Source organism: Rhincodon typus, chromosome 2, assembly GCF_021869965.1.
Source record: "Rhincodon typus isolate 14 chromosome 2, sRhiTyp1.1, whole genome shotgun sequence".
Taxonomy (NCBI): Eukaryota; Metazoa; Chordata; class Chondrichthyes; order Orectolobiformes; family Rhincodontidae; genus Rhincodon; species Rhincodon typus.
This window is the reverse complement of record NC_063333.1, coordinates 41,483,127-41,509,796: the sequence shown is the minus strand read 5'-3', so window position 1 is coordinate 41,509,796 and position 26,670 is coordinate 41,483,127. Positions and strand designations below refer to the sequence as shown.

The following is a 26,670-nucleotide window of genomic DNA, read 5'->3' as shown; positions in this document are numbered from 1 at the left end:
TTCAGCCCATTAAGACTGCCCCACCTTTCTAGCTGATGGCTGATCATCTACTTAAGGCTATTTTACTACATTATCTCTCTATCTGTTACTGTCATTAGTCTCCAAGTTTCTGCCTTGAACCTGCTCCATGATCAAGCTTCCACAGCCCTCTCGGAAAGGGCATTCCAAGCTCAACACACTTTGAGTGAAGAAATTCTCCCTCACCTGAGTGCTAAATGGCCTGCCCTTGTTCTGAGCTTATGTCCCTTGGTTCTAGAGTCCCAGCTGGAGAAATGACCTATCTATGTCCACCCTATCATGCCCTGCAAGAATTTGTTAAGTTTCAATGACATCATCATTCTTTGAAACTGTAGAAAATACAGATCCAATTTTCTTAATCTCTCCTCAAAAAAATCCCATCATCCAAGCGATTAATCTGGTATACCTCGATTGCAATCACTCTATGGCAAGTATGTCCTTCCTTAAGTAAGGATTCCAAAACTCTCCGTATTACTCCAGGTAATATCTCACCCAGATCCTATACAACTGTATCAAGATACCTTCCACTGCTGTACTCAAATCTCCTCAAAATGGACACCTTTTGTTTGCCTTCCTAATTACTTGCTGCACTTGCATGCTTGTTTTTAGTGACTCAAGAACAAGGATGTTAAGATCCTTTTGGGCATCCAAATTTCCTTACCTCTCAACATTGAAGAAATATTTTGCCTTTCCGTTTTTCTACCAAAGTGAATAACTATAAACTTATTCACATAATATTCACTTAGCCTCCCCAAGTTCTCTTGAAACTTCCTTGCATCCTCCTCACAACTTATGTTCCAACCTAGTTTGGGGGCATCAGAAAATTGGGTGCATTATAACTACTCTCCACATCCAAATCATTTATATTGCTTGTGAAAAGCTGTGAACTAGACTGATCCTTGTGGTACTACACCAGTAATGGCTTGTCATCCTGAGAATGATCTACCTCTCCCTGTTCTCTGCTTTCTGTTAACCAGTTGTCAATCTATACTTGCATATTCCCCTCAACCCCATGCATTCTAATTTTATTTACTATTTCCTGTGTGCAACCTTATCAAAACCCTCTGAAAATTCAAATACACCACATGCTCTAATTATCCTTTGTCAATGCGACAAGTTAAATACTCAAAAAACTCACACAAGTTTGTCAAATATTAAGTGATTCACTTTGATCACAGCATCAATGGTGACACTTAACATTGTCATACTTTAGTAGATGATTCTTATTGTATTTGTCTCTTGTATTGGATAGTAATTGCTCTGAATACTAAATTTGCCTCCAATGCTTATTACAGAAAGAGCATATAGATTTGTAATCCTAAATTTTGAGGGATCTCTTTTGAGAATGATACTTACTGTCAAATAATCTACTGATTAATAATTTTACAAAGCCCGAATTCCATACATTTGTTCACACCACAACTTATGGTAATATTCATCCCTACGAAACAGCTGTGGTGTCAGAGCGTTGAAGAGTTTTTAAAGTCTGATTGTTTATGAAATAGATTGCTATGAACTACAAAGTTAATTATCAGAAGGAGAGTGAGCAGAAATTCTTTCACTTTTAGTGAGTACCTCTGCTTGCCATTCAGGCAAACTCTTCACATTACAACTTTTTTTTCTGCCAGAGCATTTAAGGTTTCTGATGAATAGTCTCAACATTTGCAATCTATGCTTAATCACATATTCCCCTTCTTTTGGCACACTGGTCTCTTCAAACCCATCAAAGTATCTAAGAAGCAATCTCCATTGCTTTATGGTATAAAACAATGTATAAATCTCTTCTCAGGACTCATTATAGAATTGCAGCAGTTAAATTATTGAGAATGCACAGATTAATGCTGAATTTAAACCATTTCTGCAGGGGATAAAAGTTTAAGAAGGACCTGTTGGAGTGGATTATAAAATTTATTTTTATCCAGACTCGCTTTCCCAACCAAAATACGTAGGTATTCAAGTTAGGTTTACAGATTGGATAGGTCTGTCGTACAAACAATTGGAAAACTAGATCTGACACACGGAGAATGTTTGGTAGAATTATGGAATCGTACAATTTTAACTTACAGAGAAAGAACACTCAATGCACAATTTCTATGCTAAGGGACATAGGTCGAAATAAGGTAGAATTGATTCACTGCCCCACATTCCGTTTGATCGCATCTTCCAACAGAGAGCACAGGAACTGTAAATTAACCCTTAAAACATTTCAATGGAATAGTAAACAGATTCTTAAAATCAGTTTTCAGTAATATCAATTTAGCTTTTTTTTTGTTATTCCTGTCTCCAAAATGGATGGTGAGCCTCATAAATAAGAAGAAACACACAAGCAGAAAGCGAGGTGAGACCCTACAAGCAGATCTTAGGGAGTGTGGAAGACAGCTAGCATGCCTTACTTTGAGGATAATAATCTCCATTTACTCCAGTACCACACATTAGTGAGTGTTGAAACAGGAACATACAGCAGATGAAATTGGGGTTGAGGAGATGATGCTGAAAAGAGAGTTTTAGATTCCTGGGACATTGGGACCAACTTTGAGGGAGGTGGAACCTAACAGACTGGTTAGGTTGTACCTGAACAGAACTGTGAGTAATATCCTCCTGGAGCAGTTTCCATTGCTGTTCTGCTTTTCCAAATGCAGTTTAAAATGAATCGGACCTAAGATGCTGTTCAAGATAGTGTAATATGCCATCAAGGGCAAAAATACGTCATTGGTGAACAATTAAGTCAGTGCATTGAGAACAAATCAGTCCATAGAAAATAAGGATCAAAGACACTTAGGCAGTTGGCAATGAAACAGTGGTGTATCTTTAAAGAGTTTACAGTACAGATGCAGTTGAGGTATATTTCAGCAACAGGGATAGTTAGGGTAATGAAAGCTAGAGCTCTCTAGACGACAAAAGAGGTGGAGAGTGAAACGAAGCAGAGCAGCAACATTTATGACAGATGTCACCTTGATAATACAAGTGAGAGTCAGGATCAATATAGAAACAAAAATAGAAATTGCTGGAAAAGCTCAGCAGGTCTGGCAGCATCTGTGGAGAGAAATCAGAGCGAACAGTTCGGGCCAGGTGACCCTTCCTCAGAACTCCTCAGAAGCGTCACTCGACCAGAAATGTTAACTCTGACTTTTCTTACAGATGCTGCCAGACCTGCAGAGTTTTTCCAGCAATTTCTGTTTTTGTTTCTGATTAACAGCATCTGCAGTTCTTTCGGTTTTTATTCAGGATTAATATAGAATGTTCATAGGATAAGTGTAAAATGTGTTAGAGAAGCATAGAGAGATAGTTTTAACCTACTTGTTCTGGGAATCAGCTTCAGTTTTGCCATGGGTTCTAAAGGAACAATGAGCATAAAGCCTTCAATTTCAAAAACTATTACTTGATCTTGTGAAGTTGTGGGGTTAGGATTATTTCCATTCAAATCATTCAGACCTCCTAATGGAAAGATATGACCAGTTTTTTTCAGGACCTAACCTTGGCTCAGATTTAACAAAATTTACAAGAAATTTCTAAGCTTCAATATTTTATCGATGGAGTTCTCACATGATGGGCTGAATGGCCTCTTTCTGTGCTGTTATTAATATTACTTAGCCTAATTGGAAGCTGTTGTTCCTGGAGACTTGAATCTGGGTCACCGTGCTAGTATCAGTAAACAAATCCTTCCATACTTGGAGATCTAAAATATATTTTTTGATACAAAGAAATTGAGTTGCGTATCGACTCAGACAGGTTAATACCCTGGGGGCATGGGTTCAAATCCTGCCATGGCAACTGTTGAAATTTAAATTCAATGAATAAACCTGGATCTACTGATGACTGAGCAGTTGGCTGGATGGCCGGTTTGCGATGCAAGGTGACACCAGCAACATGATTTCAATTCCTGCACAACTGAGGTTACTATGAAGTCCCAATTTTCTCAACCTTTTCCCTTACCTAAGGAATTGTGACCCTCAGATTAAACCACCACCAGTCTTCTCTCTCTAATAACAGAGCAGCCCTACGGTCTGGTAAGACAATGTTGACTTTGTCTTTTACTGGTCGCCATGAAACTACTACCAATTATTGCTAAAAAATAAACCTCTCTGATTCAACATATGCCCTTAAGAGATGGAAATCTGCCATTCTTACTTTTTTTGAACTACATATGACTCATAACCCACAGCAATATCGTTAACTTTCAAATGCCCTCTGAAATGCCCCAGCAAGCCATTCAGTTGGGTGGAGGCCTTTACCGTCTGCCAACAAGTGGAACTTGAGAACTAGAGTAACAAGAGAACAAACATTGACTTGATCAAATCCTAAAAGCCATAGCTGCTAGACTGAACCTGCAGTAGGTAGTGAGGAACTAATAAGAAGGAAAAAAACATACTTGACCTCCCCTTCACCAATTTGCATACTTCATGTCAGTGTTAGTAGGAGTGACCACTGCACAATCCTTTTATACAAAGTCATGACTCCACATGACAAATTTGTCTATTTATGACTTTGCAAGCTGCATTCACAGAAACCATGTAATGTAATGTGGGATTCATAGTTTGTTGTGTTTTACTGTTTAAAAAAATCTAACCCACAGAGTTAATCAATGCCTGACAAACGATTGGATAATAGACCATGATCACTAACATGCCAACACTGACTAAAGTTCTAATCAATTCTTCCTTCAAGCTCCATACTTGCAACATTCTGCTAGTTGATATAAATCCATTAAAAAGGATATTGATTCTCCCAAACACTGAGATGACTGATCAAATCTCACCAGTTATACACAAAGTTTCTTTTGGGGCTAAAGAATACACCAAATGCATAGATCAAAGCATCATAGTCAAAGTAATTTCTTCAAAACTTAGAGCGTGGAAGGAGACCAATTAGCCCATTGTGACTGTTCTCAACTTCCCACTATTGCTGCAGCCTTGTAATTTCCTTTGGCAGTGTTTGTTGACACCGGCAACTGTGAACAAGTACACATGTGCTTTCATTGGGGGAATGCATGATTTCAAGCACTGATATTATCATATAGACTTTCAGTGTGACATCATGTATAAATGCATTACTGTGCATGTACAGTGAAGTGCTATTTTTCTATGTTTTGTCTTTTGCTGTCCCACTCTGGGTATCATTATGCAACTGGCTGCCCTGTTCTGGACTCCCCCACCACCTGGAACATCCTTCCTACATCTCACCTGTCCAGTCCATTGAGAATTTTATAGATTTCTGGGAGATCCTCCCTCGTTCTTCTAAACTCCACTATAGCCCTTTGCTTTGTAAGTCTACATTTCACCTCTCCCAAACACTCCCTCCTTACGTTGTTAAAAGTCCTCTCTACAGCTCTAGTAATTTGATTCATCAGGACTCTGATCCCAGTATCATTCAGTGAAGTCAATAGCTCCATTTTACCCCAATATTTGTGCCAATCCCCCATGAACTGAAGCCCATTCCACACACATCAATCTTCAAGCCATATAGGATGTTCATCCTTGACTGTATTTACCCTTTGCCAGTTTGTCCATGATTCAGGTCATAACACAGAGATTATTACATTGGAGCTTGTGCTTTTTAATTTGGATTCTAACTGCTCAATTCTTTCAGCAGAACCTCCTTTCTTGTCCTATCAAATGTCATTGGTACCAACCCGATGATGACAGCTGTTTCTCTCCCCATCCACTCCAGATTCATCTCAAGCCTGTATGAGATGTTCTTACAACCCTGGCACCAGACAACACCGCCTTTGGGTCCCCCACTCACAGCTGCACAGAACTGTATTTAATCCCCCATCCCCAATTATACCAACCCCATTTGCAATCATATTTCTATTTCTTCCTCCACGGTCAGTTTGTTCATCCACCCTGCAACTTCCACTGTCACCCACATGGTTTACAAGAACCACATAGCTGCTGGGTTGTTGCAGCAGCCAAGGCTCCTAAACAGCATCCCGCTGGGTCCCCATACCTGCCTCGCTTGCAGTCGTGTCCCTGATCACAAATTAAATCTGAATGCCTGGTATTTGCTCCCCATTGCTAAATGCACTCTGGAAGGTGGTTAAGAGCCACCTTCTTGAATTGCTGCAGTTGTTGAGATGTAGGGACATCCACAGTGGTGTTAGCAAAAGAGTTCCAGGTTTTGAATCCAGTGACAGTGAAGGAACAGTGATATAGTTCCAAGTCAGAATGGTCTGTAGCTTGGTTGGTAACTTGCAGCTGGTGATGTTCCCATACATCTACTGTTCTTGTGCTATAATGAGATTCATGCCAGTCATCTGCAATTCAATATGAGCTGCTCTACCATTCAGTATGATCATGGCTGATTATTGAGCTCAATATCCTAGTCCCATCCTCCTCCCATATCCCATGACCCCTTCAGGCATATCTACCTTGTTCTTGGAAATACGTAATGTTTCACCCTCAACCACTTTCTGTGGTAGTGAATTCCACAGACTCACCACTCACTGGTTGAAGAAATTTCTCCTCATCTCAGTCCTAAAAAGTTTATCCTTCTCCTTAAGCTATAGCCCCTGGGTTTGAACTCCGAAACCATCAGGAATATCCTTCCTGCATCTGTCTGGTTCTGTAAGAAATTTTTAGGTTTCTGTGAGATCCTCCCTCATTCTTCTAAACTTCAGTGAATACAAACTTATTTGACTCAATTTCTCATATGTTAGCCCTGCCATCCCAGGAGTCAATTTGGTAAACCTTCGCTGCATTCCTGTGTGGTAAGAACATCCTTCCTCAGATAAGGAGACCAGAACGGTATGCAATACACCAGGTGTGGTTGTACCAATGCTCTTTACAATTGTAGTAAAACATCCTTTTTCCTGTTCTTGAATCCTCTCGTTCTGAAGATCAACATACAGTTTGCCTTCTTTACTGCTTGCTGCACCTGCACACTTACTTTCAGCAATTAGTTTATGAGGACACCCAGGTCTCATTGAAAATTCCCCTCTCTCAATTTACAGCCATTCAAATAATAACCTGCCTTCTTACTTTTGTTGCCAAAGTGAATAACCTCACATTTATTCACATCATACTATATCTACCACGCATTTGCCCATTTACTCAGCTTGTCATGGGCATGTGAAGAGAGAGGTCTAGGACACTACACTAGAGAGTTGCATTTGATATATTCTATACTTTTGGGAATACAAGTGTGTTACAGATTATAAAGAATTGAAAAATCTTACTTAACAATAAGGTGTAAGCTGTTTCACGGACAGCCCGAGATACTCCAGACCAGTGTTATTTGGTAGATATTGACTTGAAAAGAAGAAAAAAGCTGGGAAACAAAAATTTGTGAAAAGAATGAAAAGAACACCAGTAGACTTGGCTTTTAGGACTACGGAGTGGGAAAACACCGATGAATGAATAAAAGAATTTTGGAAAACTCGAATCCTAGACACGAACTAGAAATACTCTGGAGAATAAAAACGCAGGATCAGAGCACTTTGACAGTAAGAAGGAAAGATTCGTCCAGGTCAGTCAGGTGAAATAGTCAATAGGGATTGCTACTCCTTTAGACACCTTGCCATTATCTCAAGCATTTGATAGCATGGTCAGAACTAGGAGTTCTGGGAGCAACAGTTCCAACATTATAGAATGCTTCAGGCTTGCACACAAAGAAATAGCGCCATCAATTCAATGCACCTGTCCGATATGAGATTTGCAGCTAAGCCTTTCTGGTGGAACCCAAACCAGTGCCTTAAGTTGGTTACACTACTCAGTGCTAGTGCTGCTCAATAGCAGTATCACCAACATGTTTCAGCACTTTGCTAATGATTGAGGGTAGACTGAGTATATTGTCAGATTGAATTTGTCCTTTTTTTGTGCAATTTCCACATTGTTGGTTAGTTGCCAGTGCTTTGGAACAAGAACAGCTTGGCAAGGGATGTGGCAATTTCCAAAGCACAAATCACATCACAACAGCTGGGATGTTTTCAGGGTCCATAAACTTTGCTGAACCAAATGTGTTCACCAATTTCTTGCTGTCATTTGGAATAAATCAATTTGGCTGAAAATTGGCATGCGTGGAAAATTGGTATCGCAGAAAGAGGCCAAGTTAAGTCATTTTCTCTGCACTTCTAGCCAAAGACAGATAGCAATGCTTCAGTCCTGTCTTTTATTCTCACATGTTTGCTGCTGCCTTCACTCAGAATGGGTATGTTCATTAAGCCGGATGTTCCTAATAATTGTTTAATAATTCACTACCATTCACAACTGGAAGAGCAGGACTGCAGAGCTTTCAGCTGATTGATTTTGGGATCAGTGGAATCATTTACTCTGTCTATAGAATTTTCTTCCATTATTTAGTATATTTGTGGCCCCATGCTGTAACAACACCATTAGTGTCCATTAATTAGGCAATTGAGATCCCCAATTAGGGTTAAGGAGGGAATGTTGACTATGACTCTTCCCACCCAGAATGTCATTGTGGTAAAAGGCATGATACCAGCTGGGTTCAGGAATGACACTATCTCATGGGATTACACACCCTTTCTGCCTTCAAGGTCATCAGCAACAAGAGCAGATGATTCCTTCTGAGAGGTTTGAACAAGGATTATTCATGATCATTTAAATATTTCCCAGATCAGGACAGAAGCGCACAGGAATAATGAAGTAAATGGACTGTTTACAAGAAGCTGTGATTTAGATGGGAAAAAGGTCTGGTGGTGCTCTGTTGAGGGGAGAAGTTGTTCAACAGAATCATTTCTGAGTTAATTAAAGCTTTCCCACTGTGGAAGCTCACTGCACCGCTCTCCCACCAATGTGTACCTCTCCCAAACCCATCATATCATGTACTTTGTTGGGGACTGTTCTCCTCTATCCATAAGACTATAAGATATAAGAACAGAAGTAGATCATTTGGTCCTTTGCATGTGCTGTGCCATTCAATGAGATCATGGCTGATCCGATAATCCTCATCTCCACTTTCCTGCCCTTCCCCCATGATCCTTGATTCCCTTAGTGGTTAAAAATGTATCTATCACAGCCTTGGTTATATTTAACAATGCAACCTTAACAGGCCTCTGTGGGAAATCCATTCATTCCCTACCCTCTGAAAGAAAATAAATGGGTGATCCCTCACTCTGATCCTAGACCTCTGGTCCTAGACTCTCACACAAGGGGAAACAACCTTTCCACAACAACCCTGTCAACACCCAACCTCCTCTCCCAAGAATCTTGCATGTTTTGAAAAGGTTGCTTCATTCTTCTCAATGCCAATGAGTACAGGCCAAACCTACTCTACCTCTCCTCATAAGACAATCCCTTCAAACTTGGAATCAACATAGTGAACCTTCGCTGGACTGCCTCCAATGCTAGAATGCATTTCCATGGACAAGGAGACCAAAACTGTTCACATCATTCCAGGTGAGGCGTAAGTAGTGCCTTGCATAGTTTTAACAAGACTTACTTATATTTAATACTCCATTCCCTTTGAAATTTGGCCAACATTCCATTTGCCTTACCTATTACCAGCTAAACTTGGATGCTAGCTTTTTGTGTTTTGTACACAATGACTCTCAAATCCTTCAGCGCTGTAAATTGCTTCAGTCTTCCTCCATTTAAATAACATTCAACACTTCCATTCTTCCAGCAAAAGTGCATAACTTCGCATTTATCAATATAAAGTCCCATCTGCCAAGTTTTGCCCACTTACTGGGTCTAGGTCCTTCCACAGACACTTTTGTCATCCATACAATTTGCCTTCACACATTTTTTTTTGTGTCATCTGTAAATTTGGCGTAAGTATATGCATTTCACTCGTCCATACCATTAAACATATTGTAAATAATTGTGGCACCAGCACTGATCTCTGTGGCATTCCACTAATTACAGGTTGCTATCCTGAAAATGTCCCCCTTTATCCAAACCCTCTGTCTTCTACTACTTAGCTAATCCTCTATCCATGCTAATGTACTACAAATCAACTCTATGCCATGGGTTCTTATCTTATTTTCTCTTATTATGGGGGAGGTGATGGCCTAGTAGTATTATCGCTGGACTGTTAATCCAGAGACCCAGATGATGTTCAAACCTCACCATGGGAGATGGTGGAATTTCAATTCAATAAATATCTGGAATTAAGAATCAACGATGACTGTGAATCCATTGTTGATTGTCCAAGAAATCCCATCTGGTTCACTGTTGACCTCTAGGGAAGGAAACTGCCATCCTTACCTGATCTGGCCTACATGTGACTCCAGACCCACAGTAATGTGGTTGACTCTTAACTGTCCTCTGGGCAATAAATGCTGCCTAACCAGTGACGTCCTCATCCCATGAATGAATAAAAAAAAGTAACTTAATGTGTTGCACCTTATCATATGGCTTTTGGAAATCCAAATATATTATATCTACTGACTTCTCTTTATCCTGCTTATCACATTCTAAAATAATTCTAACAAATTTATCAAGCATAATTTCCTCTTCATTGAACCATGCTTGATGTTCTTATTTTTATCATGTATTTCTAAATGCTCTGCTATAAAATCCTTTAAAATAAACTGTAACATTTTCCCAATAACAGATGTTAAGCTAACTGAGCTTCAGTTACCTTTCCTTGTCTCCTTACATTTTTGAATAAAGTATTACATTGGCATGGACTTTTCCAGGAATGAAGGATTTTTTGAAGATTATTATGACTGCATCCACTGTCTCTGTAGCTATGTCTTTAATAAACTAGGATACATCCTGTCAGGTCCAGGGGACTTATTGGCCTTCACTTCCATTAGTCTCTGTGATTGTATTCTCTAGTGATAGTTATTAAATTTATTTCTTGCACTCCTTTTTCCCTTTCTCACAAAAAAAAGTTTTTTTTTTGGAATGTTATTAGCGTCTTCCCTGGTAAAGACTGATGCAAAGTGTTTATTCAACTCCTCTGCCTTTCCCAGGTTCCCCTTTATATAATACCCCAGATTCATTCTTGCTGTCTGTTTTGATCTTTAAATGTTTAAAAAATTTTCCCAATCCTCTGGTTTAATTATCATTGCCACATTGTAACCTTTTTGTTGAATTTGATGGCATCTTTAACTTCTCTGGTTAACCATGATTTGTTTATCCCCTTCCTTGAATCCTTTCTTCTCAGTAGGATATACCTTTGTTCATAGAATTTCATAGAATCCCTACAGTGTGGAAACAGGCCCTCCGGCCCAACAAGCCCACACCGACACTCAGAGCATCCCACCCAGACCCATCCCCATAACCCACCTAATCTACACATCCCTGAACACTACAGGCAATTTAGCATGGCCAATCCACCTAACTTGCACATCTTTGGATTGTGGGAGGAAAATGGAGCACTCAGAGGAAACCCGCACAGATACAGGGAGAATGTGCAAACTCCACACGAACAGTCACCTGAGGGAGGAATTGAACCCGGGTCCCTGGCACTGTGAGGCAGCAGTGCTAACCACTGAGCCACTGTGCTGCCCCTTCTCTTTTATAAAACTTTTTTTATTGTTTATTATCGTGGAAGGACAGTTGTTCTGAACTTTTTATTGCTTTATTTTTCTAATTTATTACTGCGATTTTGTACTTTTGAAGGTATGTAATGCTGGACTTTTTATTTCTTTGTTTTTCTATTTTTTTCTGAAGAATTGGTACTCAAGAATCTGTACTTAGATATCTAAGATGGCGCTGTAAGTGGCGACTTACAAACTTTTCACTGTACTCATGTGAGTACATGTGACAATAAAGCTAATTCGGTTCAATTCAATGTGTAATGCTACCATATACTTTTGCTTGTAAACTTACATGTGCAAACCCTTCCCCTGTCTAATTAATTGACACCCCTCTCTACAGCCCTAGTTACTCAATTCTCCATGATACTGACTTCCATACATTTCAAGTAAAGAACATCTAACCAGAAAAGTTCTCTTCTATTCCACTATTTGTGCCAATCCTGCATGAACTGAAACTCAATCCAACCACACAAATTTTTGAGCCACACACTTAATTACTTGACTTTATTTACCCCCATGCCAGTTTGCCTGTGGTTCAAGATTATTGCCTTGAAGGTTCTACTTTTTAATTTAGCTCGTAACTGTTCAAAATTGTTCAGCAGAACTCCCATTCTAGTCCTATCAATGTAATTATTACCAACAAAAATGATAGCTCAGTCTTCAAGACTCACACTCACAGGTGCAGACAACACTAAACATTTCCCTAATTATTTCATCCACTATCGTTATATTCCTATTCCACTTCCCCACTTGAATGGTTCCCAACATGTTCAATGCTATTCAGATCATTCATCCTACTAGGAGTTCCCACTCCCACCCACACAGCTTTCAAGAAACACATAACTGTTGGACAATTGTAGGGATCGAAGCTCCTCAAATACTTTCCCATAGCTCAATGTACTTGACTCAAATGCAGTCACCACCTCCTGTCTCTGATCAAGGGCCAAATCTGAATGACCTAGTCTGAGGGTTGTGACTGTCCTCAAGAGCAAAATGCCCAGGTAACATTCACCATCTTTGATTTGTTGCAGTGTCTACAGTTTTGACTCCAGGTTCTTGGGGCAGCATGGTGGCTTGGTGGTTAGCAATGCTGCCTGCTGCCTCACAGCATCAGGGACCTGGGTTTGATTCTATCCTTGGGTGATTGTGTGAAGTCCACACATTCTCCCTGTGTCTGCCTGGGTTTCTTCTGAGTGCTTGGGTTTCCTCCCACAGCCCAAAGATGTGCGGGTTAGGTGGAATGGCCATGGGAAATACAGGGTTACAGGTATAGGGTAGGAGCTAGGTCTGGGTGGGATGCTTTTTGAAGGGTCCATGTAGACTCAATGGGCTGAATGTCCTGCTTTCACACTGTATGGATTCTTCAAGCTGCAAACATTTATTACAGATAAAATGCCCTGCTAATGGCTGCAATCAATTTCATGCAGTAGCCCATTACTCATTTCAATGTTCCCATTAGCTTCAGGTAGGATTTAGATGTGAAATGGGTTCGGGGGTTGATGATCAATGATCGGGATATTGATTGGTCCAATACTCGAACGAGGGTCTGCATAAGCGTGGATCTAAGGGTGCAGAAACCCCAATTAATATGTTGATGTCATACAAAACTTAGCTGAATATGTAGCTGTAAACTATATGAAATAGTGCATAATTAGTTATCAATTGTTGCACTGCTTTCATATCTGTTGTTGCCACATCAGCTATTCCAGCATTTTGCCTTTGTGTACTTGATATTGGGAATCGTTCATTGCAATTTTTCTTCCTCAGCTTCAGATTCTTCTGTGTGAGCTCGGTATAACGGTCACACTCGACTTTGATCATGGTCAGCAATTGTCTCGGCATCCATAAACTAGCAGATCACCCACTTCAGTTTCCATTCTGGAAAAATCACTCACTGTCACATGCTGTTCGCATTGATGCTCTTCTTGATCCATGGAAAGGCCAAACAGCATGCACAACAGAGATAGTAGGAACTGCAGATGCTGGAGAATCCGAGACAACAAGGTGCAGAGCTGGATGAACACAGCAGGCCAAGCAGCATCATAGGAGCAGAAAGGCTGACGTTTCGGGCCTAGACCCTTCATCAGAAAAACAATCTGTATTTCCCAAAAAGCATCCTCAACAAAGCTAGAGAGCTCAGAGATAGTAAGAACTGCCAATGCTGGAATCAGACATAACGCAGTGTGGAGCTAGAGGAACACAGCAGGCCAGGCAGCATCAGAGGAGCAGGAAAGTTGACATTTCAGTTCAAGACCTTTCCCGACCCGAAAAGTCAACTTTCCTATTCCTTTAAAGCTAGTGAGCTGTTGCTTTCATCCAGATGCACTTGCCAATTACCACATGTTGCAGGCAGACTAGTGAAGATTTTTGCATTCGCAAGTTGTGGCAAAGTTACTTCGCTGGTTGGTATAGGGTATCTGCCATCTCTTCAGAGCTGTATTTAGATCTTTTGTGTTTGAGCATACTCGCAGCTTCCCAGATCATTTCATGGTTATCTTACTGATAATTCATTCTGTAGGAATTGTCACTTTCTTGGTTGCTCTCTCTTTTTTTATTGAGTTGTTATTAGTTAGTAACAGGAATGCTACAAGTACATAGGGGTCTGTATGGATTAGCTAAAAGCTGCCTTAGAGTGTTAGTCAGCAGCAATTCCAATCACTCTTTTCTTGATTCTTTGCCATTTTATTTCCTGTGGCTCAGTAATGTCTTTGCTGATCCCAGAATAATCTCTAATGTAAACAGCAGGGCACTAGCAAGGCACACCAAACATTGCAACCACAGAAAAATTAAAAGTCAGTCCCATCGTAAGAATTTCATTAGACATGGATTTTCTCTTGGGCCCATGCAAATGGATTTTGAAGGCAAATAGAATAATGCTGGTACAAAATCCAGGTCAGTGTGGTTAATATTCAGCTAACGTATTTTTCTTAAATTCTGCTATTTTATTGACACAATGGCATGCGAAATGTAACAGGTCAGAAACAACAGACAGAGGGAATTAGGCAAAACTTCTGTCAAAAGCCTTCTCTTGCAATTTTGTGATTCTTACTTTGGTCATTCGATGTCCACATGGTTCACCAGGAAATCTTCCTTCATATTTAACGCAGGCAATTTCACCCTTAAGAGAAACCCATTGTAATAACAACATATAGCTTGCACAGAATGTGTGTTCAGACCCTTTCTAAGCGTAAGTGACAATTGGAGGCCTAAAACATTAAAGTGCATTTTGAAAAGAACCAACAACCTAAATGACCAGATATTTCAGTCACTTTCAAAACTGTGGCCACCCTATTCAGTTAACAGATAAACGAGGATGCAAACCATGTTTGTCCAAATCCATTAATGCCAACACACGAGAATTGACCTGCCATGTGAGAAAACATTTGTCTGCCATCTACTTCAAATCTTTTATTTTTAACCTATTATCTATTGTTCTTCATTTATGAAGTCATTTATGAAGTCATTTTAGTATTTCAGTGTCCAGAAAGTGAGATTATTAAGATTTTGGATGTTATTAACGTGGTGTTTTCTCAAATGAACCGTCTGGGTACCTTGTAGTATTTGCCACCTCTACCAGTATGTGGTACTGGGAGTTACAAGCACACAGAAGAACAATCTTGCTTGTATTGTGGTTTATTGAAATGGAAGTCTGCAGCGATGATCATGATAGAGGTCACATGACTAAACAAGTTACCCACTATGCACACAACTGTTCTCATGCATTATCCATTAATTACAATAATTATCAGAAGTTCAAAACAAGCTTTATCAATCATGGTCATGGAGAACACCAACGTCCCCTTTAAATGCTGTGATTATTTGTAAAGGACTGTGCTATGTCACATTAAAGCCTTTGCATGTGTAACCTTCTCTTTTCTGTAACTCTAACCACGTGCTACTTTTGCAATTCAGTCCTGCTCAGAAAAGAAACATTTTGTTGAAACTTTTCATCCTGCACTTATCAGGACATTTCACAAGAATATCATATGCACTTCTCTGGCTTTAAAAATTCATTCACTAAAATCATATAGTAATTAGAGTCCTAATCCAAGAATTATAGAGACTTTACAGCATAGGAAGAGACCTTTCGGCCTATTGTTCATTTAACAAGCATCAATCTATTCTAAATCCCTCATCCCGGATCTTGTACTGTTGCTTTGCATGCTACAGCATTTCAAATGCTCATCTTTATAATTCTTGAATGTCTTGAGGATTCCTGCCTCTATTATCCTTTAAACCTTATGCTTCTTATCTTGAAACTGTGCCCTATGCATATGGACCCCTCTACTAGGGGGGAGATGTTTCTCCCTATCCACCCTACCTCAGAACTTTGCACACCTCAATTAGATCCCCACTCCAAACCGCATCAGATTTTTCTGCTCTAAGCAAACCAACCCAGCCTATGTCATCTCTCTTCAAAGCTGAATCACTCCAGTCTAGGTAACACCTTTGTAAATCTCCTCTGCACTGTCTGTAGTGCAGTCAAGTTCTTCCTATATTGTGGCAACCAGAACTGCAGCAAAGTCCTTTTAACTCCTTAATTTTTCTCCACTTTTCTTCTTCAACTGGACTTTTTCACTAGATTTCTTTAGTTTTGCTCATTTGCAGCTTATATAAATTCTAAGTCGTTCTGATTCTGTAGCCTTGGTCTAAATTTATTTCTGACCCTTTTAGATGTTCCTTGAAACTGCGCCCTATGAAGTCTAATATTGATAGCTGCAATGCTTGTTGTGAGAGGTGATAACTCTATTTTACCTCCCCTACCTTCCTTTGCTGGCTTTGGTGCCATTTTTCATTAAGTTATTTCTTTTCCATTGTCCCTAACTTAGAGTCTTGGAGTCATAGGGATGTATAGCATGGAAACAGACACCTCAGTCCAACTTGTCCATGCTGACCAGATATCCTAAATAAATCTAGTACCATTTGCCAGCATTTGGTCTATATCCTTCTAAACCCTTCCTATTCATATACCCATCCAGATGCCTTTTAAATGTTGTATTTGTACCAGCTCCACCACTTTCTCTGGCAGCTCATTCCATATATGCATCACTCTCTATGTGAAAATGTCCCTTAGGTTCCTTTTAAATCTTGCCACTCTCACCTTAAACCTATGCCCTCTAGTTTTGGACTCTCCCACCCTGGGGAAAAGACCTTGTCTATTTACCCTATCCAAGCCCCTCATGATTTTATAAACTTCATCTCCTGGAGGCTTCTCATAAAGTTACCCGTCAGTGAGGCACAAATATTTTCTAACTATGGCTATCTTTCCTCTCTTTCCCTGGCCCACATTCTTGCCTAGTGCTTCTTACCAGTTCCTGAATGAAGTTTTGCTTTTGGAGTGCTAAGCTTAGTTTATTTTTGCTGCTTCAAGAACTGCTGCTATCTCTGTTCTTATTGAGAACACATAGCTATCATCTCCAACTTCCTGGTTGAAGTTTTTTTTCCCCCCAGTGGTTTAATAGGGAACACAATTTAAGGAAAAAATAAAGATCTAGGGCAACTTTACAAACATTAAAGCAAAAGATGCTATAGAGGCTGGAAAACGGAAATAAATCAGAAATAGAAAAAGCTTCAAATAATCATGAAGTTTGGTTGGATGGAATAACCAGGTTAATGTTTCACGACTTCCATCAAAACAATTTTTTCTCTCTTCTTGTAGGACCACTTCCAACTCCACCAGTGACCTGTTCCCCAGATGCATTTCAATGCCTGCATTTGCAGGAATGTATCCACCAACATTGGAAGTGTGATGGTGAAGAAGACTGTGTGGATGGTAGTGATGAATTAAACTGCCCAACTATAATTCCCGGCACTCTGCCTCCTCAGGATCATTGTGGAGATAAAGAATTCCAATGCTCCAACGGAGAATGTATTCCATCATTGCTCAGGTGTGATGGAGTTTCAGATTGTTCTTCCAAAGAAGATGAACTTGGCTGTTGTAAGTCCCATTCATTTGCTCTGTATTCTGTATTTCAAATTCACCATTCAGATATTGCTACTAAATATGTTAAAACTAATCTGGCACTGAACATAGGGCCTAGAAATTTACTGGGCACAAGGAATGCCCACTCTGCCTGAATGAATAAGCCTAAGGGGCACAGAATAGGCCCAGCATCTGTAGAAAGAAAACAGAGTTAACGTTTCAAGTCCAGTGACCCATCATCAGAACTAGAAACAGCTAGGAAAATGTAGGATTTATTGCTGATGATGGGGTTGGAATGGTAAAAGAATGATCTAATAGGTGGAGGGGGAGCCCAGAGAGACAGAGAGGGAGAAAAGGATTAGCACACAAAGAGATTTGTCGATGGTAAACAAAAGAAAATAGGTGATAATGGGGTCTACATGTAGTTGAAAATGACTTATCTGTGCTGAACCCAAACCACATCATGACAGTACCTGGGGTTATGGAGGTAGGTAATGTATAAGGAACAAGGTGTTCATAAATTGAGATTGTTAAACATGATTTTGAGTCCTGAAGGCCCGAAGATACTGAGGCGGAAGACGAGGTGTTGTTCCTCCAGCTTTCATTGAGCTTCACTGGAGCACAGCGGCAGGGCTGAGACAGAAATGTTGCCATGGGAACGTGGTGGTGTCCCTAAGTGGCAGGTAACTGAAATGGCTTGAGATGCTGCCTTGTCCTGTCACTGAGCTGGGAGCCTGTCTGTGTGCTCAGTGTCCTTGCTGCAGCCTTTTGATGCTAGTTTTGCTAGTGCGCCCTGTAGTGCAAGTCTGTGCTTCCTAAACAGCTGTTAAGTGTGTTGGAGAGGTACCGTAAGAGGGTGGCAAATATCGGATGTCATTGTCCATGACCATTGGCTTTGTGTGTGTTTGCCTAGTGGCCGTAGATCATGCCCTGAAAAGCCTTTCGGTGCTCAGAAACATGGAGATCCATGTGATCAAGTGGTGATCTGAATCCACCAGGTACCCGCTCTGACTTCTAGTTTGAGGATTCTTGATGTTGAGTTTGGTCAGTGCATTTGGTGAGATGAGAAGCTGAATATTAGTGGAGCAAGTTGCCACATTAATAAGGCATTTAACAAGCTATAACCCCCTTTATTGGAAACTCACCACTGCCTCACCATCTGTCAAATAAATAAAAGATTCAGCATGTTGGATAATGGATAAGGTTGTTAAGACCCACATCTGATTCTTCCTGATAACACTGATATTACTTCCCTTTTTTGTGAACAGTTTACAGTTCCTGGGTGAAAAGAAGTGGGGAAAGGGAGCAAGACCATTTATCAACCTCTGTTCTCTTCACATTTCCCTGGGATTTCTCTCAGCAATGGGCAGGAGTAGAGGTAAGGGCAGGGAGCAGTGATGGATTTACTGAATCTAATATCAGTACAGACATTGATGTTAGAGAATTTAGAGAATTAAAGAAGTTGAGAATTAGAGGAGGGGCACAATATGTGGGAAGGCAAGTTAAGACACCTGTTTGGATAGACCTATTCAGTCTTTGAGGGTGGAGGCCAATTGATGCTGCTTTCTATAGTATTAACAGCAAGAATGATCCACTATTGTAGGCCTTTCATACATGGAACACAGTATATTCATAGGAAAAGAGATACAGGAGTATGCCATTCAGCCGCTCGAACCTGTTCCACCATTTAGTGAGATCATGGCTGATCTGTGGTCTAAATCCATATACCCAACTTTGGCCCATATCCATGAATACCTTTGCTTAACAAAACTTTATCCAACTCAAATTTATAATCAACAACTGCTCCAGTATCCACTGCTATTTGTGGAAGAGAGTTCCAAACATCTAATCGCTTTGTGTGTAGACGTGCTTCCTAACATCTCTCCTGAAAAGTTTGGCCCTAATTCTCAGACTGCACCTAGTTCTGGAATCCAGTGGAAGTAGTTTATCTTTATTGACCCTGCCTTTTCCTCTTGATATTTTGAAGACTTCAATCAAATCATCCCTTAACCTTCTAAATTCTAGAGAAAATAGAATTTGTACAATTTCCCCACATAACTTAATCCCTAAAGTCCAGCTATTATTCTTGTTAATCTTTCCCACTCCCAGCAGGGAAGAAAAATGCAAAAGAACAGTAATACTTAGAAATGACCAGTAACGCTAGTCATACTGGAACTCAAGTTTGAGGTGCGAAAGGCCTCCTTCCACACTACAGTAATTCTGTGATTCTGTTAGGTGCCTTTCTTCATTTCTCTATTGAATCCACTAGCAACCCAGTTGCTGACTTGTTACCAAACTCTATCTCTGCTGTATGCTGTTACCTTGGTGAAAGATCCATCTGTTGTATTTTACAGCTAAGATCTATGCAGAAATGACACCAGTTTCGAAATGTGTGACAATTTTCATTCACAGTGCTTTGCAATGCCTGCTCCATTCTTCAGCTCTAGCTTCCAGCTCTTTCTACAGTTTTTCACTTTGGTAAATTAAAGATGTGAATTATCTTACCAACAAGCATATGTACTTCCATCATTTCTTACAGTTCAGCTTGTCATTTTCTCTCAGTATAAGAATGGTCATTGAGATACGTGAGTCTCTGATAACTATGATGAGTTCTATTGAGGTTGTAGGTCTGCATGAACAAATTGATCAACATCACAGCTCCTCAGGCGAAAAGAAAAGTTACAAAATCACTGTTCTTAAGGTATTCTGATCTGCCTGCTATCATGTGTCACATGTTTCAGTCGGTGTCATTGTCTAACACACTGGGGCTGAGCCACCACTTAATCTGCTTTGACACTAATGGAAATGATGCAGGATTATGGTTGCAATTTGGCCAACCTCCAACTTCAAACCATGGTTCTGTTGCATCTGGTTAGCTTGTTGAAGTATATTTATACATGTTCCATCTGACAAGAGTGAAGAAATGATCTTCAGTAATGCATTATGTGTTGAATTTAGTTCACAGAGAATTCTCAAGTACTGAAACATACCTTCATGAGTAACAAAAGCTGTAAAATATTTCTGAGGAAATATTTCTAGCTCTGAGGAAGGGTCACTGGACCCGAAACGTTAACTCTGATTTTTTCCTAACAGATGCTGCCAAACCTGCTGAACTTTTCCAGCAACTTCTGTTTTTGTTCCTGTAAGATATTAGCTTTGCTCTGCTAGTAACATCTAAAGATCGCTCCAACATATATGCAGCTTTGAGGTGTCTTTAGAATCATGAAATTATGCAGATAGTTCTTGAATTATAAGAAGTGAATATTTGCCTGGAATGATTGCTTTTTGTTGAAAATGTTGACATGAATAGTTTAAGTTTACCATTTCTGTATTGTGCAATAATTAGGTTTGGTATCCATGGCGATGAGCCAGTACACTCAATGATATTGACTATTCCTAGTTTCAGCTCCTGAGACTTTGGCACTGATTGCAAACAACAACTGTCTCAAACCTTGTGAGTCTTGTGGAAATAATGTGCTGCAAGTTAGATGACAGTCCCTCAAAAAGATCTCCCCAAAATCCAGGCAGGAATGAATGATATAGCCTGCATTATCAGTCATGTTAATGTGTGCTTTGGTCGAGGCTTCAGATTTGAAACCAAGCCTGCCAAAACAATTTACCCTGATAAGATTTCTGCCTTTAGCTACACAGACATGAAACTATGCGTGGTAATGTTTTGTAGAAGACTAGAGCACAACAATAGATGCATCTAATGTCTGCCGAAAGAGTGAGAGCAAGTGGTGAAAAATAATAATGGCAGTATGTATCATGCAAAATAGATATTTTTGCACCAACAATGATCAGAAGTAATGCTGAGATGCCTGAGTAAGACTTAAGATGAGCTTTAGCATTTATGATGGTATGTACGTGCCTCGCTGTCAGGAAGGGACCACATCTCGAACCAATTAAGTTTTCTTCGGCAAACAGTACATTGTTGTAAAATGGTTCCATTTTTGCAATAAGTTACATTTTTGCTCTCAAGCTGGACATTTTGTTGTGAATCAATAAGCCCTTCCACGATTTGGGCATGGTTTTGAATCACGGTCTGACTGTGTTGACTGCCCTGAAGCTAACGCTGTTTTCTGATTAATCTGTTCGAATCAACACTACCAAGGTTGGTGTTTTTCCCAGGCTACATCATTATCTGCCAAGACGAGACATTCTCTAGTTCATGGAATTGAAGTTTTTTTAATTTGTTACAAATTAGTTCATTGATTGGTGTGTAAAATTTACATATCGAAGTCAGTTGCTGCAGTACAGCTGTACATTAATTAATTGTCTCACCATTTTCCTTACATCTTTCCTGGAATGTGTATCATAGAGCATCACACATTTGGCAGGGGAATTGAGTTTAAGAGCCGTGAGGTTATGCTGCAGCTCTATATAATTCTGGTTAGACCACACTTGGAATATTGTGTTCAGTTCTGATCGCCTCAGGAAAGATGTGGAAGCTTTTGAGACGGTGCAGAGGAGATTTACCAGGATGCTGCCTGGACTGGGGGGGCAGGTCTTTTGAGGAAATGTTGAGGAAGCTAGAGCTTTTCTCATTGGAGCGAAGAAGGATGAGAGGTGACTTAATAGATGTGTACAAGATGATGAGAGGCATAGATAGAGTGGATAGTCAGAGACTTCTTCCCAGGGCAGAAATGACTATTACAAGGGGGCATAACTTTAAGGTGATTGGAGGAAGGTATAGGGGAAATGTCAGAGGTAGATTCTTCACACAGAGAGTGGTGGGCGTGTAGAATGCGCTGCCGGCAGTGGTAGTGGTGTCAGATACTTTAGAGACTTTTAAGCGACTCTTGGACAGACACATGGAGGATAGTAAAATGTAGGGTATGCAGGGTAGTTTGATCTTAGTAGGATAATAGGTTGGCACAACATTGTGGGCCCAAGGGCCTGTACTGTGCTGTACTGTTCAATGTTCTATGTCCTTTGGCATGAGATATTTTGAAATTACTTACTGCTGTCTTAAACATAGATGTGTATTCTTTGAACTGTTCAAGTATTTGCTAGCCTTCTGCAACTAGAAAATATACAAATAGTGCTTTCTAATGAATTGGTTCTCCATCCAACTGCCCTTCCCTCTGAAGAGCAATTAAGTCTTAAACACTGAAATGATCGAACAGCATGGGTGGATCTCACAGTGAAGAAAGAAATGGGACCAGAGCTGTTAAAATTAAACTTTTCTTAACCATCCTCATTGTCAATTTGTTACATATTTTATATTTGATTAAACGAGTATTTTGCATCAGTGTTTACTCTGGAGAAGAATATGGAAGATAGAGAACATGGGGAAATAAATAAACAATCCTAAAAAATGTCCATATTTCAGAGGAGGAGGCGATGGATGTCTTAAAATGCATAATAGTGGATAAACCCCCAGGACCTGATCAGGTGTACCCTAGAACTCTGTGGGAAGCTAGGGGTGATTGCTGGGCCCCTTGCTGAGATATTTGTATCATTGATAGGCACAGGGGAGGTGTTGGAAGACTGGAGGTTGGCTAACCTGGTGCCACTGTTTAAGAAAGGTGGTAAGAAAAAGCCAGGGAACTATAGACCAGTGAGTCTGACATCAGTGGTGGGCAAGTTGTTGGAGAGAATCCTGAGGGATAGGATTTACTTGTACTTGGAAAGGCAAGGACTGATTAAGGATAGTCAACATGGCTTCGTGCATGGGAAATCGTGTCTCATGAACTTGATTCAGTTTTTTGAAGTAATGAAGAGGATTGATGAGGGCAGAGCAGTGGGCGTGATCTATATGGACTTCAATAAGATGTTCAACAAGGTTCTTCTAGTAGACTGGTTAGCAAGGCTAGATCACACGGGATGGAAGGAAACCTACCCATTTGGATATGGAACTGGCTCAAAGGTAGAAGATAGAGGGTGGTGGGGGAGGATTGCTTTACAGACTGGGGGCCTGCTACCAGTGGTGTGCCACAAGGATCAGTGCTGGGTCCACATTTATATAAATGATTTTGGTGTGAACATAGAAGATATGGTTAGTAAGTTTGCAGATGACACCAAAACTGGAGGTGTATAGCAAAGAAAGTTACCTCGGATACAATAGGATCTTCATCAGATGGGCAGATAGCGGAGTGGCAGATGGAGTTTAATTTAGGTAAATGTAGGTGCTGCGTTTTGGAAAGACAGATCACGGCAGGACTAACACACTTAATGGTAAGGTCCTGGGGAGTGTTGCTGAACAAAGAGACCTTGGAGTGCAGGTTCATAGTTCCTTGAAAGTGGAGTCACAGGTAGATAGGATAGTGACAAGGCATTTGGTATGCTTGCCTTTATTGGTCAATGCATTGAGTATAGGAGTTGGGAGGTCATGTTGCAGCTGTACACGACACTGGTTAGGCCACTGCATGCAATTCTGGTCTCCCTGCTATAAGAAGAATGTTGTGAATCTTGAAAGGGTTCAGAAAAGATTTACAAGGATGTTGCCAAGGTTGGAGAGTTTAAGCTATTGGGACAGGCTGAATTGTCTGGGGCTACTTTCCCTGGAGTGTTGGAGGCTGAGGGGTGACCTTATAGAGTTTTGTAAAATCATGAGGGGCAAGGATAGGGTGAATTGACAAGGTCTTTGCCTCAGGGTGGGGGACTCCAAAACTAGAGGGCATAGGCTTAAGGTGAGAGGAGAAAGGTTTAAAAGGGACCTAAGGGGCAACTTTTTCACAGAGGGTGATGCATGTATGGAATGAGCTGCCAGAGAAAGTGGTGAAGGCTGGTACAAATACAACATTTAAAAGGCATCCGGATGGGTACAAGAATAGGAGAGATTTTGAGGGATATGGGCCAAATGCTGGCAAATTGGACTGGATTAATTCAGGATATCTAGTAAGAATGAACGAGTGGACTGAAAGGTCTGTTTCCATGCTGTACCACTCTATGACTCAATGACTTTATATCAAATTTATGCAGAAGTGAGACTAATTTCTGGATGTGCATCAGGCTTTTTTGACAATACTTCAAAATATCTCCTTCAAGCTGACTTTATTCTGAGTCCACACTTAGATTTAATCAGCAAACTATAGTTAGTTTCCTACATGCGGAATTCAGAGAATGCATGGCATCTGTAATTTGCCATTTTAATTATAGATATTTTCAGTCAGCTTGTTCAGATATGTTATAACACATGTCTGGAGCACTTAAGCCCAGACCTTCTGCTCATAGGCAGGGACACTACTACTGCTCCACAAGAACCTTCAACCACAGTTGGTATCAATACTAAACAGACACATATAATCAAATGCAGAACAGCTGAACACCATAATATCCAGTTACAGGTTCATTATGCTCTACTGTTCTCCAGACAGTATCATTCAGCTTCTTTTGTTAGATAAGCAGACTAAAGCACTCTTAGTATAAATATCAAAAATTACATTTTATGAAGAAATGGAAGGCATAATCAAGATAGATAAATTCTGAAAGATTAACTCAAAGTTGCTCATATGCAGATAAGGATCCACATAACTCAACAAAATATGATAGTAATCAAGGGAAAACGATATCAAAAAGTAGTCCTTCAGAAGATTGAAGCAGAAAAATTTCACGGAAATTTCATGTCAAGTCTGCTTGTTGGTGCCATTAACTGAAAATTAATGTGAATGTTCCAAATAAACATTTTCCTCTTTGAAGGATTTGGGTGGTAGGCAAACAATGAAGGGATTTGAAGGTTAATGAGACAAGTAAATCCTCTAAAGCCTGTCAAAAATGCAAGTGTTGAACATGTGAGTGCAGCGTTCTGAATGAAATGTGTTTTATTGAAAGTAGAGGTAGGGAAATTACTAGAAAGGTTTCCAGAAATCACATTTCAATAATGGAATGCATTAGGTTTTCAACAAACATGGGAGAGGCAAGGAGGGGCAAGAAATCATTCAGAACAGTTGACAAATCAACCTTGATAACGGTGATGGATAAAGATGTGCAGGACAAATTGAGCTTGAGGTGAAAGAGTAAATCAAGGGAAACACCTTCTGCTTATCCTGGGATGACAGTTGAGCAGTTTGATGGAGTAGGGATTGAAACATGTAGTTTTACTAATGTTTAACTAAGGAGCATGTTTAGCTTATATTGTCAAATATATTGGAAATTGTTATCAATCATGAAACTAAAATGCCATATACGTCGGAGTAGAAGTGGGCCATTCAGCCCACTATTTAATGAGATTGTGGCTGAGTTTAGCATCCTCAACTCTATTTTCAATCTTTTCCCTATTACTCTTGATTCCCCTCTTGATTAAAATTCTGTATATCTCAACCTGTTCAGCCCTGTACAGTAAAGAATTCCACAGATTCAGTAACCTCAGATAATAGATTCCTCCTTATTTCTTTCCTCACTGAATGACCCTTTATTCTGAAATTATGCCGACTGGCCCTGAACTCTCCCACGAGGGAAAACAACCTTCTGTCAAGCTCCCTAAGATGCATACATGTTTGAATAGGGTTCCTCTCATTCTTCTGAACTCCAATAAGTACAGGCCTAATCTACTCAACCTTTCCTCATAAGAAAATCTGCCCATGCCTGGGATCAACTGAGTGAACCTTCTGTGGGCTGCCTCCAATGCCAGGATATCTTTCTTTAAATAAGGGGACCAGAACTATTTATAGTATTCTAGGTGTAGGCTAAGTAGTCCCTGCGTAGTTTTAGCAAGACCGCCTTCCGTCTTTTTATCACTGTAAAATACATTCACCTCCTCTAGCCTTCCTGCTGAAAGGAATAACTTCAGACTTTCCCACATTATATTACATCTGCCAAGTTTTTATTCACTCGTTAAATCTGTCTATATTTCTCTGTGGACTCTTTGTGTCATCCTCATCACTTGCTTTCCCACCTATTGACTTCACTATAGTCCAATCATTTCCCTTGTCCAAGTCATTAATATATGCTAGGAATAATTGTGGCCCAATGCTGATTTCTGTGGCGCTCCACTACTTACAGTTTGCCATCCTGAAATTGCCCCTTTTTTCCTAACTCTCTGTAATTTATTGGTTAGCCAATCCTCTGTCCATGCTAGTATACTGCCCTTAACACCATGGGTTCTTATCTTTTTAAGTAGCCTAATGTTTAGTTTCTTATCAAGTGCCTTTTGGAAATCCAAATATATACATCCACTGCACCCCCTTTATCTATCCTGCTTTGTACCTCAAAGAGTTCCAATATATTTATGATTAATAATTTCCCTTCAATAAGCCACACTGACTTTGCTTGATTATGTGATGCATTTCCAAAAGCTTAGCTAATATATCCTATATAATAGATAACATATTCTCAG

The 26,670-nt window shown here is 40.1% G+C and overlaps 1 protein-coding gene across 1 annotated transcript in view; it reads left to right on the top strand.

The window, feature by feature from the left end:
• Positions 1-26,670, top strand: part of LOC109926748 (MAM and LDL-receptor class A domain-containing protein 1) — a 357,436-nt gene that overhangs the window by 281,492 nt on the left and 49,274 nt on the right. The window contains exon 33 of the mRNA XM_048606938.1: positions 17,127-17,405. Coding sequence (XP_048462895.1) covers positions 17,127-17,405 — 279 coding nt within the window. The remainder of the gene's footprint in view (positions 1-17,126; positions 17,406-26,670) is intronic.